Source organism: Haliotis rufescens, unplaced genomic scaffold (genome assembly GCF_023055435.1).
Source record: "Haliotis rufescens isolate VD_foot unplaced genomic scaffold, xgHalRufe1.0.p SCAF_40, whole genome shotgun sequence".
Classification (NCBI taxonomy): domain Eukaryota; kingdom Metazoa; phylum Mollusca; class Gastropoda; order Lepetellida; family Haliotidae; genus Haliotis; species Haliotis rufescens.
Genome location: NW_025964113.1, coordinates 1,998,540 through 2,013,387, shown reverse-complemented (window position 1 = coordinate 2,013,387; position 14,848 = coordinate 1,998,540). Strand labels below are relative to the sequence as shown.

General features: G+C 39.8%; 1 protein-coding gene across 1 annotated transcript in view; it reads left to right on the top strand.

Annotated features, from left to right (window-relative positions):
- LOC124138508 (polycomb protein SUZ12-like) overlaps positions 1-14,542 on the top strand; it is a 50,755-nt gene extending 36,213 nt beyond the window's left edge. The window contains exons 10-15 of the mRNA XM_048382715.1: positions 270-496; positions 1,235-1,392; positions 3,290-3,379; positions 4,187-4,292; positions 5,189-5,268; positions 5,798-14,542. Coding sequence (XP_048238672.1) covers positions 270-496; positions 1,235-1,392; positions 3,290-3,379; positions 4,187-4,292; positions 5,189-5,268; positions 5,798-6,008 — 872 coding nt within the window. The 3' untranslated portion in view covers positions 6,009-14,542. The remainder of the gene's footprint in view (positions 1-269; positions 497-1,234; positions 1,393-3,289; positions 3,380-4,186; positions 4,293-5,188; positions 5,269-5,797) is intronic.
- Positions 14,543-14,848: the final 306 nt, after the last annotated feature.

Here is a 14,848-nt window from a genome sequence, read left to right as displayed (position 1 = left end):
GCATCACATGCTATTCATGCATGATGTTAAACTACAATGTGATTAGATGTTGCATACACCTCAATGACAACCTACATTCAAATTATTAGTTCCCTTACTTTTTGTCGTTAGTATATATTGTACGATTGGAGGATCTTGAAGTGAGATTACTTGAATTTTTTTTTATGGCTGCAGGCCTAAATCACCCTCACTGGACTGGACAAAGGTGAAAACCTGCCAGCACAATGCTTAAACAATATTTGCTACATCCATATACGTCTGCTGTTCAGGGAAACACAAGGACACTCCAGTCCACAGGTTGAAAGATTCCAATCAAACAACCCCCCGGAAGCGAAGTCGTATATTTTACCAGTTTCTGTACAATAACAACACAAGGCAGCAGACGGAGGCGAGGGAAGACCTCCGATGTCCATGGTGCTCAATAAACTGCATGCAACTCTACAGTCTCCTCAAACACCTCCGCCTTGACCACGCCCGCTTCGACTTCCTCTATGTGGTGAGTTCCTGGATATATCTCAGATTCCAAACTAAGTGTCCTTGTCAGGCAAATTATGTGTTTTCAAAAACAAGGATTTCTTTTAGTTTTTAATTTCCGAAATTCAGAGGTATTAATGTGAAACGAAGCATTAAGGTGTCATCTTCTTTATTGGATGTGTTGTCAGTGCAATACAGCTTCACCTCTGCAAAGCCATAAGATAAGTTGTGACTGATAAAAATGGGAAGGTTTTTATTCCAATTTGGGAAATTTTACTGACAATTGCTGAAGACTTTGGACCAAATATATCAGTCTTTGGACAGGTCTCCATAAACCTCAGGTGTTCGAAGATGTAACACTACATTTCTGTACTAACTGATGTCATGACACATTGAGCAGGGTAATTGTTGGAAAAGAGTCAAGTGCCAAAATGTGATGGATGTACTTTCTACTCATGAAAAAATAAGATGCCCTGGCTAGACTGAGTACTGACTGCACTGAAATATCCTTTGGTTATTGCTTTTACTTCAAGTATTTTTTCATCAAAGCATGGGGGTGGTCGGGGAGCCTAGTGGTTAAAGCGTTCGCTCGTCACGCCGAAGACCCGGGTTCGAATCCCAACATGGGTTCAATGTGTGAAGCCCATTTCTGGTGTCCCCCGCCATGATATTGCTGGAATATTGCTAAAAGCGGCATAAAACCAAAATCACTCACTCACTCATCAAAGCATGAAATGACAATGGTCGTTTTCTTTTTCAGCCTCATTCCAAAGATGCCAGAATTGATGTGTCAATAAATGAACGTTACGATGGATCGTATGTGGGCAACCCGCAGGATCTTCATTCCCACATTGGGTATGCATTCAGCCGCAATGGCCCAGTCAGGAGAACGCCAGTCACACATGTGATCGTGTACCGGTGAGTGCAGTGAAAGGATTGACCTTGAGATCAGATCTGTTTCTCTGATACAATACAATTCCATATGACCATGTGAGTAACCCTGCATATGTGGTTGGGTCAGGTGGACCTGAGTGAATTTAGACCTCATTTTCAATGACATATTGGTGGGTTCTTGAGCCAGGAAGATGTCAGTTTTGTAAAAAAAATCCGCCTTTTTTTTTTTTTTTTTATTCAGAAATTTTGATTTTTACAAAAGAATACCCACACAGAATACAAATATTCCTTTAATGATTCTCCCTTGGGGTGGATGCCATTGGACTCAGCGATGTCAGGATGTATAAAAAAATCCACATACAATAGACATGCCATTATTATTTTTATTCAGAACTGATAATTTTTGTAACTTTTAAGATACAGAAACCTGTGAAGATCTTGGTTAGAATAGGTCTTCAGCAACCATGCTATTGTGAAGGGCGACCATACTTGCTGTATGACCGAGTGGTCAGGCTTGCCGACTTAGTTGATGCATGTCATTGTATCCCAATTGTGTGGATCGATGCTCATGGTGTCAGTCACTGGATTGTCTGGTCCAGACTCGATTATTTACAGACCGCTATTATATAGCTGGAATATTGCTGAGTGTGGTGTCAAACAACAAACAAACAAGATACAGAAATGAGATTTGCTGCTGAATACTTCGCTCACTCGTACCGAGAATTTAGAAGCTTCAGCACTGATTGCATATTTATAAAGTCCCCCTGATGTGACCTCATGTGGAGGGTTTGTCCTGACCTCATGTGGAGGGTTTGTCCTGACCTCATGTGGAGGGTTTGTCCTGACCTCATGTGGAGGGTTTGTCCTGACCTCATGTGGAGGGTTTGTCCTAACCTCATGTGGAGGGTTTGTCCGATCTTCATACAGAGAGGTATTTGTGAAAGTATCTGATCTTGGTGAGATTGCCTCCAAAGTGATCTAGATGATGTAATCAAAGCATAGCAGTAATTACTTGGGTGGGGGTAGTTTGAAAGTCAACACGCTCTCAGGATACGAGATATCACAATGGAAAATGGTTGGGGCAGATGGAAATTTCAGACTTAAAAGTGTTAAAAGAAAATTGTAAATCTTGAAACTACAGGCATAAATGAGCACTCTGAAAGTGACACTTGCATGATTATTTTAAACAGGAGGAACTGGAAAACAACGGAGTCAGTGATGACCCTATTGGGAGTCAAGGGCATAGTTGTACAATTGTTACTTGTGCTGGAATTAGATTCGCCCTGTACAAGGCTTAATATTGATACCAGGAGACACCACTAAATATCTAAATCTGAACCCTAAACATTGTCGAAGATCTGTATCATTTCACCTTTATAAATTCATTCTTAGAAGATCTTTGATAGCAATACATACCAAATATATAATTAAACTTTGACTCCAACAATTTATTTGTGTTGTAGCACTACAGAGTGTTGAGATTTATAATCTGTCACATTATATTCAGGTATTTCTTCTAGAACAGAAAGTTCTTGAATGAAACATGACTGTGTAACTGATACTACACTGTATTGTAAGCACTTCATGTGGCCTGTACGCCGAAGACCCGGGTTCGATTCCCGACATGGGTACAATGTGTGAAGCCCATTTCTGGTGTCCCCCGCCGTGATATTGCTGGAATATTGCTAAAAGCGGCGTAAAACCATACTCACTCACTCACTCATGTGGCCTGTGACCTTTCATACAATACACATTCAAATAATTTCTATAGCTCATACAAGAAGTAATTTTTCAACTGTTTTCTCCTTTAATGTCGTAAGATAATGGAATGTCTGCTAGGTATGACAGTGATGGAGAAGGTATACTGGACAACTGATGAACCCACCACTGACAGACTTTGTTGATCATGTATTGTGTTTAGACCCAAGCGCCCAGAGGCATCACTTACAGAGTTCATGGAACCAGAAAATGACATCCAGATCAACCGTCAGTTTGTTCAGGGACATAATAGGTGAGAAAAGATATTTACTTGCACATTGTTAGTAGTACTAGTAGTGGGACGTTACACCGATGCATCGGTGGATCGTGATTTTTACTTCTCGAATCAAGTATCGATCACAATCGCACACAAGTAAAAAGTATAGATTCCTACCTTAAATGTATTTTTAATAAATGTTACACCAAACACGAATTACTAGTGAAAATGAAATGAGTAGTGAAAACGTAAATAATTTCATCCATTGTGCCACACTTGACACTGCAAACTGTCACTAAATCGTTAGTGTGCCAGGTATTTGGCCATCCTGTCTATGAAAAAGATGGCTTACGCACCACAGTTATACAGATAAGACCACGTGCAAGTATCGTGATACGTATCGGATTGTGAGCAAAACTTGTGATACATATCGGATCGCACAGTTGGTGTATCATCCCAGCCCTAATTGTTAGTGTGGGAACATTTGTCTTTTTGACCCTGACAGGGCTCTCACAAGCTTGGAAGACTTCAGTTTATTAGGGTACTTGAATTTGTTAGTTACACTTTTAAAATGTGAACATTCACACTAACCAAATTCGTTAACTTGGGAGGTGATTCAGAATGTGGTAGAACAATGTCTGTTTTTAAGTTGTGGTTGCACATTTACACAGACATCTTACAACTTGAACAAAATGAAATTTGTACTTTGTAAGTACTTAAAAGTTTCGCACGGGTGAGATGCACCATGGCTTTGATCTCTAGGGAATGTAGTGGGGCTTAATTATGGGCCAGTATTGAGTGATTTTATGTGTGTTTCAACTGCTCCTGGTGTCGCTGTTCCAGACTGTATTATCACCTGGTAACTTGTGCACCAATCCGACCTCAGGAGATAGACTTCGACAACGAAGCAGAGAACGATCCTCTGTGGCTGAGACAGAAGACAATAAACGTAAGTTTTCCAGAGCTTTCCTTCTACACAGATATCTTTATTACGCACAGTGATGGGGTCACAGATGGCCCAGTTGTCTAACATGCCACACTTTGCTGTGCTGTGTTGCCTCCCTTGGTCGTGCAAGAATCCGATGATTGTTGGTTTGAGTATCAGATTTGCCCTGATTATCATTCCATACCCATGCTCATGGGTGGTAAATATGAAAGATCTCTCTTCCTTTCGGGCTGTCCTCCCGTATTAAGCTGAAGTAACTGAGACTGTTTAAGTATCTTTAAACCAAACTTAACTCGCTCGCCCCTGCGGGTCAGTCGGGTAGCCTAGTGGTTAAAGTGTTCGCTCGTCACGCTGGAGACCCTTGGTTCGATACCCGACATGGATACAATGTGTGAATCCCATTTCTGGTGTCCCCCGCCCTGATATTGCTGGAATATTGCTAAAAGTGGCATAAAACCACTCACTCACTCACTCACTCACTCACTCACTCACTCACTCACTCTAAGGGGCAGTCGGGTAGCCTAGAGGTTAAAGCGTTCGCTCATCACGCCGAAGACCCGGGTTCTGTTCCCGCCATGGGTACAATGTGTGAAGCCCATTTCTGGTGTCCCCCGCCGTGATATTGCTGGAATATTGCTAAAAGCGGCGTAAAACCATACTCACTCACTCACTCACTCACTCACTCACTCACTCACTCACTCACTCAGCACACTTGTAGTCTTAATGCTTATAAGAACACATCTCAGCACACTTGTAGTCTTAATACTTATAAGAACACATCTATGATTTGTTCAAATGTGTGCAATACGTCAGTTCACTTGCCGGTTTGGACACTCCCTGTCCCTTGGATTTTTATGACAGTTGGGTTGCAGTAACCACACTGTTTGGTTGTGTTGCAGATGATCGATGAGTTCACTGATGTCAATGAGGGGGAGAAGGAGCTGATGAAGCTGTGGAACCTCCACATCATCAAACATGAGTATGCTGCTTCACATATACACTGCTTCTTTCTTTCCTCTTTTTGCTGGTGTCCCCTGTCTTGATATTGCTAGAATATTGCTAGAATATTGTTAGAATATTGCTAGGATATTGCTAGAATATTGCTAGAATATTGTTAGAATATTGCTAGAATATTGCTAGAATATTGCTAAAAGTGGTGTAAAACCACGCTTGCTCACTCTTTCTTGGCCCTGTGGGAGCAGAATCAGATGCCCAGTACCCAATTTCATAAGAGACAACTTTATGAGGACCTTAGTAACTGTGTTGCCAAGACAACAAGGAACATGATATGAAATTTGAAAAAAATATTGGTGGGCAATTGCTTGACTAACATACATGATTTTAAGTAGTGCGTTTATACGTAAGAAACATTTCTTTCCTCTCTTTTTGGTTAAAAAAAAAAATTGTTTTGCTTCCAAAAGAGGCCTAAAGCCATACTGTCTTTCAAGCAATGTTTCTATGGAAACTCCTTTTGTATGCAAAAACCTGTAATGTTTGTGTCTTCCCAGGTACATCGCAGACTGCCAGCTCGGCACAGCGTGCAAGACATTCATTGAGGAGAATGGGGAGATTGTTATAGAGAAGGATCTGTGTAGGAACTTCATGCTGCACATGGTCAACCTATTTGACTTCAGCCTCATCAAGCCAGACCTCGTCCACAACATCATGGGACAGCTGGAGTGCATGAAACACCGGATCAAGGTTGAAAGTACTTCTTGAGGAGAATCCGTTGTGCTTTGTGTTGGATTATTGCTGTTTGAAGTGGACCAAGGGCTCTAGCTTAACAGGGTTAAGATTCACAGAAAGGACAACATGTTCAAGTTCCTTCTGAAAATCTAGGAAATGCCCTAGAGCTAACAATGAAGAAATCCCAGTGAGTGGCTGAAGATTTTGCGAGTGTTCACAGCTATAATGGATATAGTTTCGAATGAATCTTTGGAATATCCTTTTGTATGGTTTATATGCAGAAGAGGCAACATGAAGGGATATTGCAAGATGGTGTTTGAAGCAAGCAAGCAGGATTTGAAGCTGCAGGCCCTAACAGTCAGATGAACTAATGGGAGAAGTGCTCCTAGCGCGAGGTGTATATATTGTATGAAGCATTGCATCCTTCAAGATGTGGTGCTGGAGTTAGATGGATTAAAGGCTGTCTGGGCCCTAAGTGGTCCATTTGCATGACATGATTGGAGCAATACCCCTGTTACAAAAATATATAGTGAGGTTCAGATTATCGTGATTATTATGATAAGTAATCCTTTGATGCACTCATCTGTGGACTGAGTTAAGATGTTGATTGTGGATTTTAGCTCTCCAGGATCAAAGGTCCTTGTAAGCACTGGTCATGGCTCATTCTAGGGATTATTTAATGTTTTTGACCGTTGCATAGAACTTGGAATTTGCAGATAGTGAGGTTCGTTTTTGAGGCTGAAGCTTTGTCAAGTTAATCAGTGACATAGTCGTGGGATTCGGTATTGGATCATTTTTATTGGGAAGAAATAATCTCCTGGTTGTCAAAGTGCTTTCGAGGTGTTTGTGAAACATTAACAATGGCTGACGTGCTTTGTAACATACTCAATGACAAAGTTATAAATAATCACAGTTGCAAGCTTTGGACATAGAGAATCAATAAATTCAATTTTAAGGCTGTAATAGTTACAAGATAAATGTTAATTATTTGTACAATTGGTTTGAAAAGCCCCAGTCTTTTGATAATCAAGATGAATTTTCTTGTTGCTTCACAGATCCGCCAACATGAACAATATCTGTCCGCTCTTCTCCTCTATGTTAACATGAAATATTCCTCGAATTATTTTGTGTTGAAAAAAAAGGATTCCTTTTGAAATACGAAATACATAGCAAAGTGTCAGCCGCAATTTGAGCCAATTTCAAACAGTTTTCTGATCTCTAGCGATACAATTTCATGGACTGTGATCGTGGTTTTGCTTCAATTATTTATTGCAAATGGTTCCATATGGAAGAATGTTTTTCCCCCAAGTGTTACTAAGTCAACAATGCATTGAATTGACATGGGACTGATCAGCTTTCTCTGAGCATTGTCCAGTTATCAGTGGTATATAGAAGAACACCAGATCAAAAATTGACTCTTTTAATTCTTGATCCGATTTATTCTGGTATAACATTTAGTAAATATATCTGGTGTTGAAGTGGAAGAATTTGCCCGATCTCGTGACTACCGTGATACAGCCATCTTACTTTCAGAGTCCTGGACAGAAAATGTTGCTACGAGGTCCGACTTTGCATGTGTCTATTGAAGTAGGATAGCCTACTGGTTACAACATTAGCTTCCCACACCAAAGACCTGGGTTGGATTCCATTAGGGTACAATGTGTGGAGTCTGTTCTTGGTGTCCCCTGTGGGGACATTGTTTGATAAACCCATACTCACGCACTAGAACAATTTTTGTATGAGGTGAAAGAAAACCGATATACCCTTGACACATGGATGTTAGCTTGGGTGCTTGAGTAAGCTATGATAGGCTGTAGGTAAGACATGTACTCACTTGTAGTAGAATGTTGCTAGTTTTTGTTGTTTTGGGATGTGGAAAGAAAATCTGGCTGCATTTGTATATTAACTTTGCTCAGGACGTACATACCATCAAAGCATGTTCCAGTACCTGTTTACATGGGGAGAACAAACTTGAAGTCAGTAGCCCAAAATAGTTTGTGGAGAAATGTGTTGAAAGAACCTTCATAGCAGTGTCTGAAGTACTAGTAACCCCCAACAAGGCAGCCATGCTGGCGGTTCATAAATGTAACTGGCCTGCCTTATAGGTGCAGGCAGCATTTGGAACTACATGCTGGGGTAGATAATCACTATTATTTTTATCAGACTTTCTGCACTCTTTGTCTTTATCCTTTACAGCTATGTAATCAGAGATAGCGGTTGCTCTCAGGTTAGTGAGGGATATATCCGATTCAAAATTTTCACTGTCACTGAAATGTTTTCTGCAAGACGTTTGGGCAAGTAGGTATAAGTTTCACCTATCCCAACAGAAATGGTAGCATCCACGAGACAGTGGGCAGGCAGCTATTTCAGACACTGCTTCATTGTCGCATGTGTATTTGCTCAGAGAGGGAAGATAATTCTGAAACAGCATTAAGTTTTTGGCTCCTACTTGAATGATTTTCAGTTGTTGAAAATGCTGTCTTCAAGAGATAATTTGGATCTCGCAGATGGGCGTTCTTCCCTGAGATGATATCAGGTAGAACTCCCAGCTGGTCTTGTCACTATTTGGGCTAATAGTCTTTACAAGTTCAGTTCTATCTTTGTCATACAGCATTCATACTTGTACAGCTGCTCCTTACCTGTCACATGAAATGGCAGCTGTGTCACCATCGACCTACCTTGTCACAATACTGCCTCTTGGATTGGCGGGATTGCCTAACTGTGAGGTGAGAGACTGCCTAACTGTGAGGTGAGAGATTGCCTAACTGTAGACAGGGTTTAAAAAAGCGGAATAGGTGGACTTTGATTGGCATCTGGAGATTTCTGTATGCTCTGGGTGTTTTTTACATCACATAGGGCTAATGTCAATAAGTGACTACTCTGAGATGAACTAAGAGATTGTATTTAGGCTTTGTTGTTATAGAATTTCCTGAATTGATATGGTTAGTCTGAAGAGCATGGAGAAGAAAATGTGTCTCAACCTAACGTACTGCGTACCTAACATAATGGCTGTAACCGATGCTATGGGTTCAAGATGGTCTGTGTTTAAGGTTGCAATGTGAAACAGAGTTCAATGCATCCACCTTGAAGTGTTGATGCAGATGCAAGAGGTAAAGCTGTATTATTCAGTGTTAAATGTGACGGGAGTTTTTGGTCAGAAATTGCTGATACAACATCTGTTTATTTACAACATGAGAACCAGATGCCTAAACACAACTTTTCTGTTTCTTGTCCATCCTTACATGAAATGTTATTTGGTTCAGTGTATTAGGCTCAATAAAATAAGTCTTGGTTCTCAGCAACGGCCGCATCATCATAAAGTTTGCCGCACGTTTCGGTTTTATTTCCATTTTCAAAAAATCAAAAAATCCTAAGACTTGAAAACAGTGAGATCCAACATAGCACACAGTTACTTTCCTTTACATGCACTCTTTATTACTGCACATCTCGTATTATTGTAATGGTGGCAATCCGAATTTGTATGCTGCTTGTTTATCTAGGGAGGCCCTTTCCCAGTTTGATAGTACACAACTGTTTCTTTGGTTACAAGGCCCCCCCAAAAAACAAAAAAAACAACAACATAACAACGCCCCCCCGCACTATATTTTCAAAAGTCATTGCCTGAGAACCAATTCTTTTATTTTCTTTAAGCCTCAGAAAGTACAGGTCATTTATTTGAGCAGGATGAAAGGGTTACAACAGGACATGCTCAGGTAATCACCTACCCTAAATATGCAATTTGGTGGAGTATCATTAAACATTAAGATAATATTTTGCTCAAAATGTATCAATGAAAACAAAACATTTTTTTTTTTTTTTAAGGCATGTTACATGAAGTAGTCGTATGTCAGAAAAATATTTTTCTTCTTTGGGATACTCTTGTATGTAAAACAGTTTTACTTTCCTGCACAAGCCCAAACCACCCTTTCCCTCATACTAAATGATCTGTTTGAAATTAAGAGCTGCACCCATTCAAATCCATCTGTGTTATTTTCAGAAGAAAACAAACCCTTTCAACTTCTTTGGACAGGTATTTATTTATTTAACTTCACACCTGATACCTTCACACAGTAAGTCATTCATTTGTACCATACCCATAGAAGTGCCATATTTTCTAGAAGTGTCAGTGTTAGAGCGATTGTTACCATGATATCATTGTAATTATGTCTTCTGTGAAAATGTTCCCGACCCCACTGCCACAGTGATGATTTATTCCTTATCAGTTTGACCTTGTTCCTCATGTCCATACCAGAAGATCCTGATGCACAACAGCTGCTGAAAAACATGACAACTTCTATAAGGCTTGGCTAATAATCTACCCCGATAACAGGATTTAGGGCTGTGAAAATTACAGTTGGGTTTTGCGGTTGAAAATCCTCTTATTTTTGCTATTTTCATTGAAATCAGTTCATAAAGATCAGCTTTGGATGATGTCATGATGGTGAACATTTGAACCATTGACTATGTTATAGTGGCTGCCCCTTCAAGTATATTTCAAGCGTTTAAGAAATGAGGAAGACCATCTTCAAACTGAAATGTCATGATATATTGATCACCATCTTTTCACAGGGAAAGGCATTTCACACATGCCACAATAACATGTATTCTTTTACTGAAAATGGATGCTAGACAGTTGAGATTAGTTTCCCTTAAATTCACTTAAGGAGTGGATGGATAGCCAAGTGGGTAGTGTGGTCACTCGCCTTTGTAGCCACTGCTGTTTGGGCTCCATTATGCTTATGTGGGTTTAAACCCCATTCACTCACTGAAGATCTTTCAGTGCATTTTGATAAAACAGGGTGAAGTGGTTGACATATTTTTCAGCAATGGTTGATCTAGTTACTGTCCATCCAACATTGATGTATTTATATGAACATGCATCACTTTGTTCCTGTTTCCAGGCAATACTCCTATTTGTATAACCCTGTAATGTAATCCTACGATAACAGACCCAGTTATACCCAGGACCCCGTTTCACAAAGTGATCTTAGTGCTGAGACGTAACTCTCCTACTGGAACATTGACTTACTGCTGTCATAGCGCTAATATTGCTTTGTGGATTGGACCCAGTTTAAAGCACAAGACAACTGTAATTTTGAGATTATTCTGTCATGCTATTAAGCACATGTCACAGATACACCTTAGGTTTAACAAGGTACATCCATTTTATTAAATGTTCATTGATTATTTGGTTTTGAAGACCAGTGAATGTTAATTTGAGAAGTTCTCAATCGAGTGTGTATTGATGCTCCACCCAAGTCAGTTGCGTGTTTGTCCCAAAACAGATGATATGACAAGGAATGGAGGCATTTCATGCTTGTTTATTCAAAGATGTACAGATGCATACCATCAGAATTCACCGACAGTAAGGTAAACTTGGTCAGAAGTGTGTGGACTGCCTGTTCCTTCATACCCATGGACACCAACATATTCCTTCAAGAAGGATGTCATGCAGAGTTGGTCCTAAACAATCCTCATCACCATGGATACCATGCAAAGCCAGTCCTTCCTTCAGCACCAGGGACACCTAGCCGAGTCAGACCTTCCTCTATCACTTTGGATACCAAGTCATGCTGGTCCTTCTTCATCAACCATGGAAACCAAGTCGAGCTGGTCCTTCCTTTATCACCATGGATACCATGCATTCATGTTGTGACAAGCATGTACACCCGATACCTCAATACTATCAATGTGCCACAGATCAGAACCATTCCACACATTCAGGGCAGAAATGGGATTATTTTATTGAGATTGTCTATTTTAGACATCCATTGCTACTACCATGTGCCACCTATACTGTGACGCAAGCAGCAGGGAATCATTGTATCATCCTCCATGACTGTAACCCTTGTCTTGTCATACTCCATCCCATTACCCCTTCTGTTGTGGTGAAGGTGAGCTTGAAACAAGATAGTCAGGATAGGACACCAGATGGGGATCTTGTCAAAGCATCGCTGAAGTTGAACAAGTTTAGATCCACTGCTATGAAACTCTGCCTTGTGTCCAGTTGCTGCAGTTTCCATTCACTAATCACTGCCTTTGATAAGTATAATTAGCTGGAGTGAGAAATATTAAAATGACATGTGGAATGTAGCAGGAAAATCTTTCATAACCCTAGTGTTAAAAATTGAAGATGCAGGGGTCCAAAGATTCAAATATGGTAGTGGATCCACAGGACCTCCTTAAGTTGGAAATCATCCCCATGTGCTTTTCTCCACTAAGCTATGTTATGACTGTTGATAGGTACCGGCTGCTGACTGACCTTCCAATCCAGTGCACTTATGTTAATGTGATAGTTAGGACATGATACAAAATGTTCAGTGTCGTCTTAGCTAGTTTTGAAATCTCTTTAGAAGACTGGTTTGTCAAAACTGCACCTTGACATGAATTATCATGATACAACAATTACAAACCAAATTAAGAAGTTGGCGTAATACTTAAAAGCGAAACTACTCAGCAAGTAGGTTTTGATACAAGATTCAAATAAAAAAAGTTGTCTGATCCAGACTCGATTATTTGCAGGCTGTCGTCATCTGGCTGTAATATTAGTGAGTTTAGCAACAAACGAAAGTTAATAAACAAACAGATAGATATTAGATATGAGGTACCTGGCACATGTTGTATTAGGCCGTAAGATAAGTCTAAGCATGCTTAGGACACTGCCCTACTCGCAGTGAATAAACAGTCAACCATGAAACTCTGAAGTAAATCCTAATGCAGCACAGTGGTAAGTTCCTGATGTTGAAGTATCTGCAGCATGAGCCGTGGAAGTAAAGACATAGCAGCTTCCTCTGTGAAAATAGAAGCTTGGTGGTTTAAGTGTTCACCCATAACACTTAGACCTTCGTTCTACTCCCCACAGGCACATCTTGACCAGACTCCATTATTTACAGACCGCCGACATATGGCTGGAATATCGCCGAGATTGGTGTTAAACAACAAACAAACATCTGGACATCAGTTCTTGGTGTCCTCCACCTGATACTGCTGCAGGTTTCACAAGACCTTTCCATTGGGTAATGGTGATGCAACATCCCTGTCTGATGCTATCTTGTTCCCAGCCGCCCGAGCATCCATTAACCAGTCTGTATATCCTGTTTATTATGTTAAATGTGTGTGCCATACAAACATGCTAATCATAATGGCATTGTCACGTATCATCTTGACTTGTGGCAGCAGATTTTCTTGCAAACTGTTATTTGTTCCGTATTGTTAACAAAGAAATCAATCTAAAGAGCATCTAAATGGCACAGTTTATATGCAGCTAGTGTTGTCATTTTGGAAGCAATTTGTATGGATACGTGTTTCCAGTGTGTAAGCTGTGTGTCCTGAACACTCAATTGCCACACATTTGTCCACAGGTCATAAAATTCATGATTTTTATGTTATTTCACTGAAGCAAAGGTAACCATCACGTGTCCATCATACCTGAGTTGATAAAAATGGTATGTGAAATCACCGTTTAGGAAGATCCACAAGGACCGGTACTGCACTGGCGGACCATTTCCGTCCTGAATAATATATATTGTGCAGATAACCAAATGGATTGGTTGGTCTGGCTCCGTGACTTGGTTCGCTGCACGCCATCATACCCTGAAGGAGTGGATCATTGCTCACAATGTCACCGGACTGTCTGATCCACCCCTTGATTACCGGTATTTGCAGACCACCATCAGCTGGAATAGTGCCAAGTGAGGTGTTAGGCAACCACCGCTGCTCAACCTTAATGAAAAGATTACTTCAGTAAACTTGAAATGTGGGAAATGACTACCAAACTTGAGGTATTTGAGGTCCATGCACTAAAAATGCTGATTTGAAATGTTTCATTTTATTTGCAGTGAAATAACCTTGAATATGTGTTTGTTGCTTGTGGACAAGCTGTTGGCACCTGAGTATTGGTTTTAAGTCTTCTAGGTTACTATGAGTGGGATGTTGGATTCATATCAGTCAACCTCTTTAACACTCTTCTGATTCATTGTGCATTCGTCAGTGGTAGACATGTGAATTACAGTTGAAAGAGCAAGTATTGTCCACCACATAGCATATATTTATTGTATGTTTCCATGGATACATCATAAACAAAACAGACTCAATGAAACAAGAAGCAGTCTTATTCCAATAATCTGAAAAAATTGTTGCATTTGTCTGTTGTAATCGATGGAAATTGTGAAACTTATGAGGTGTTGAATTCTTGTTATTTTGGTTAGTTTGAATTTAATAATTGTTAGTAAGTCCACTGATATATGAATGGCAAATATTTTGAGCATGTGGAAATTGCATATCCGTTGACTTTGCTTGTTGTGAAAACCGAACAAATGTTTGAAAATGTAAATTTTTCTATCTATATATCCCCTTGTAAAAGTTGGGTGAGTCATTATGCATGAAGATGTTATACCTCCATTGAACATTCAAAGCATTGATCATATGACACATTCATAACATTGATCATGTGATCAAGTCATGTGACTGCTGCAGAATGCCCTGTGTTCATTTTGCACATTTCAAGAGAATGTACAGAGTTTTTGGACCATTGTTTAAATTTTTATCATTAAACTTTTCATATGAAATCCAAATGTGTTATTTATTTGCTTCAGAAACTGATGTTAATGCATCACAATGTGTTACTGTCCCATAACCTATGAGAAAATCCAGTTCTTTGTTGAACAAGTAATAAAATGGAATTCAATCCGCAACAAATAAAACAAGAAAATAATCAACAGAGCTCTGTAGCTCACCTGTATTGGTGTAGAATCTTTGCAACAATAGATTATGATGGTCTTGTTTCAAGAAACAAAAAGACAACAGACATCCAAACTAATAGATTGCATGTTGATACTGTAAATATGTTTCTATATAGAGGAACACACTTAGGT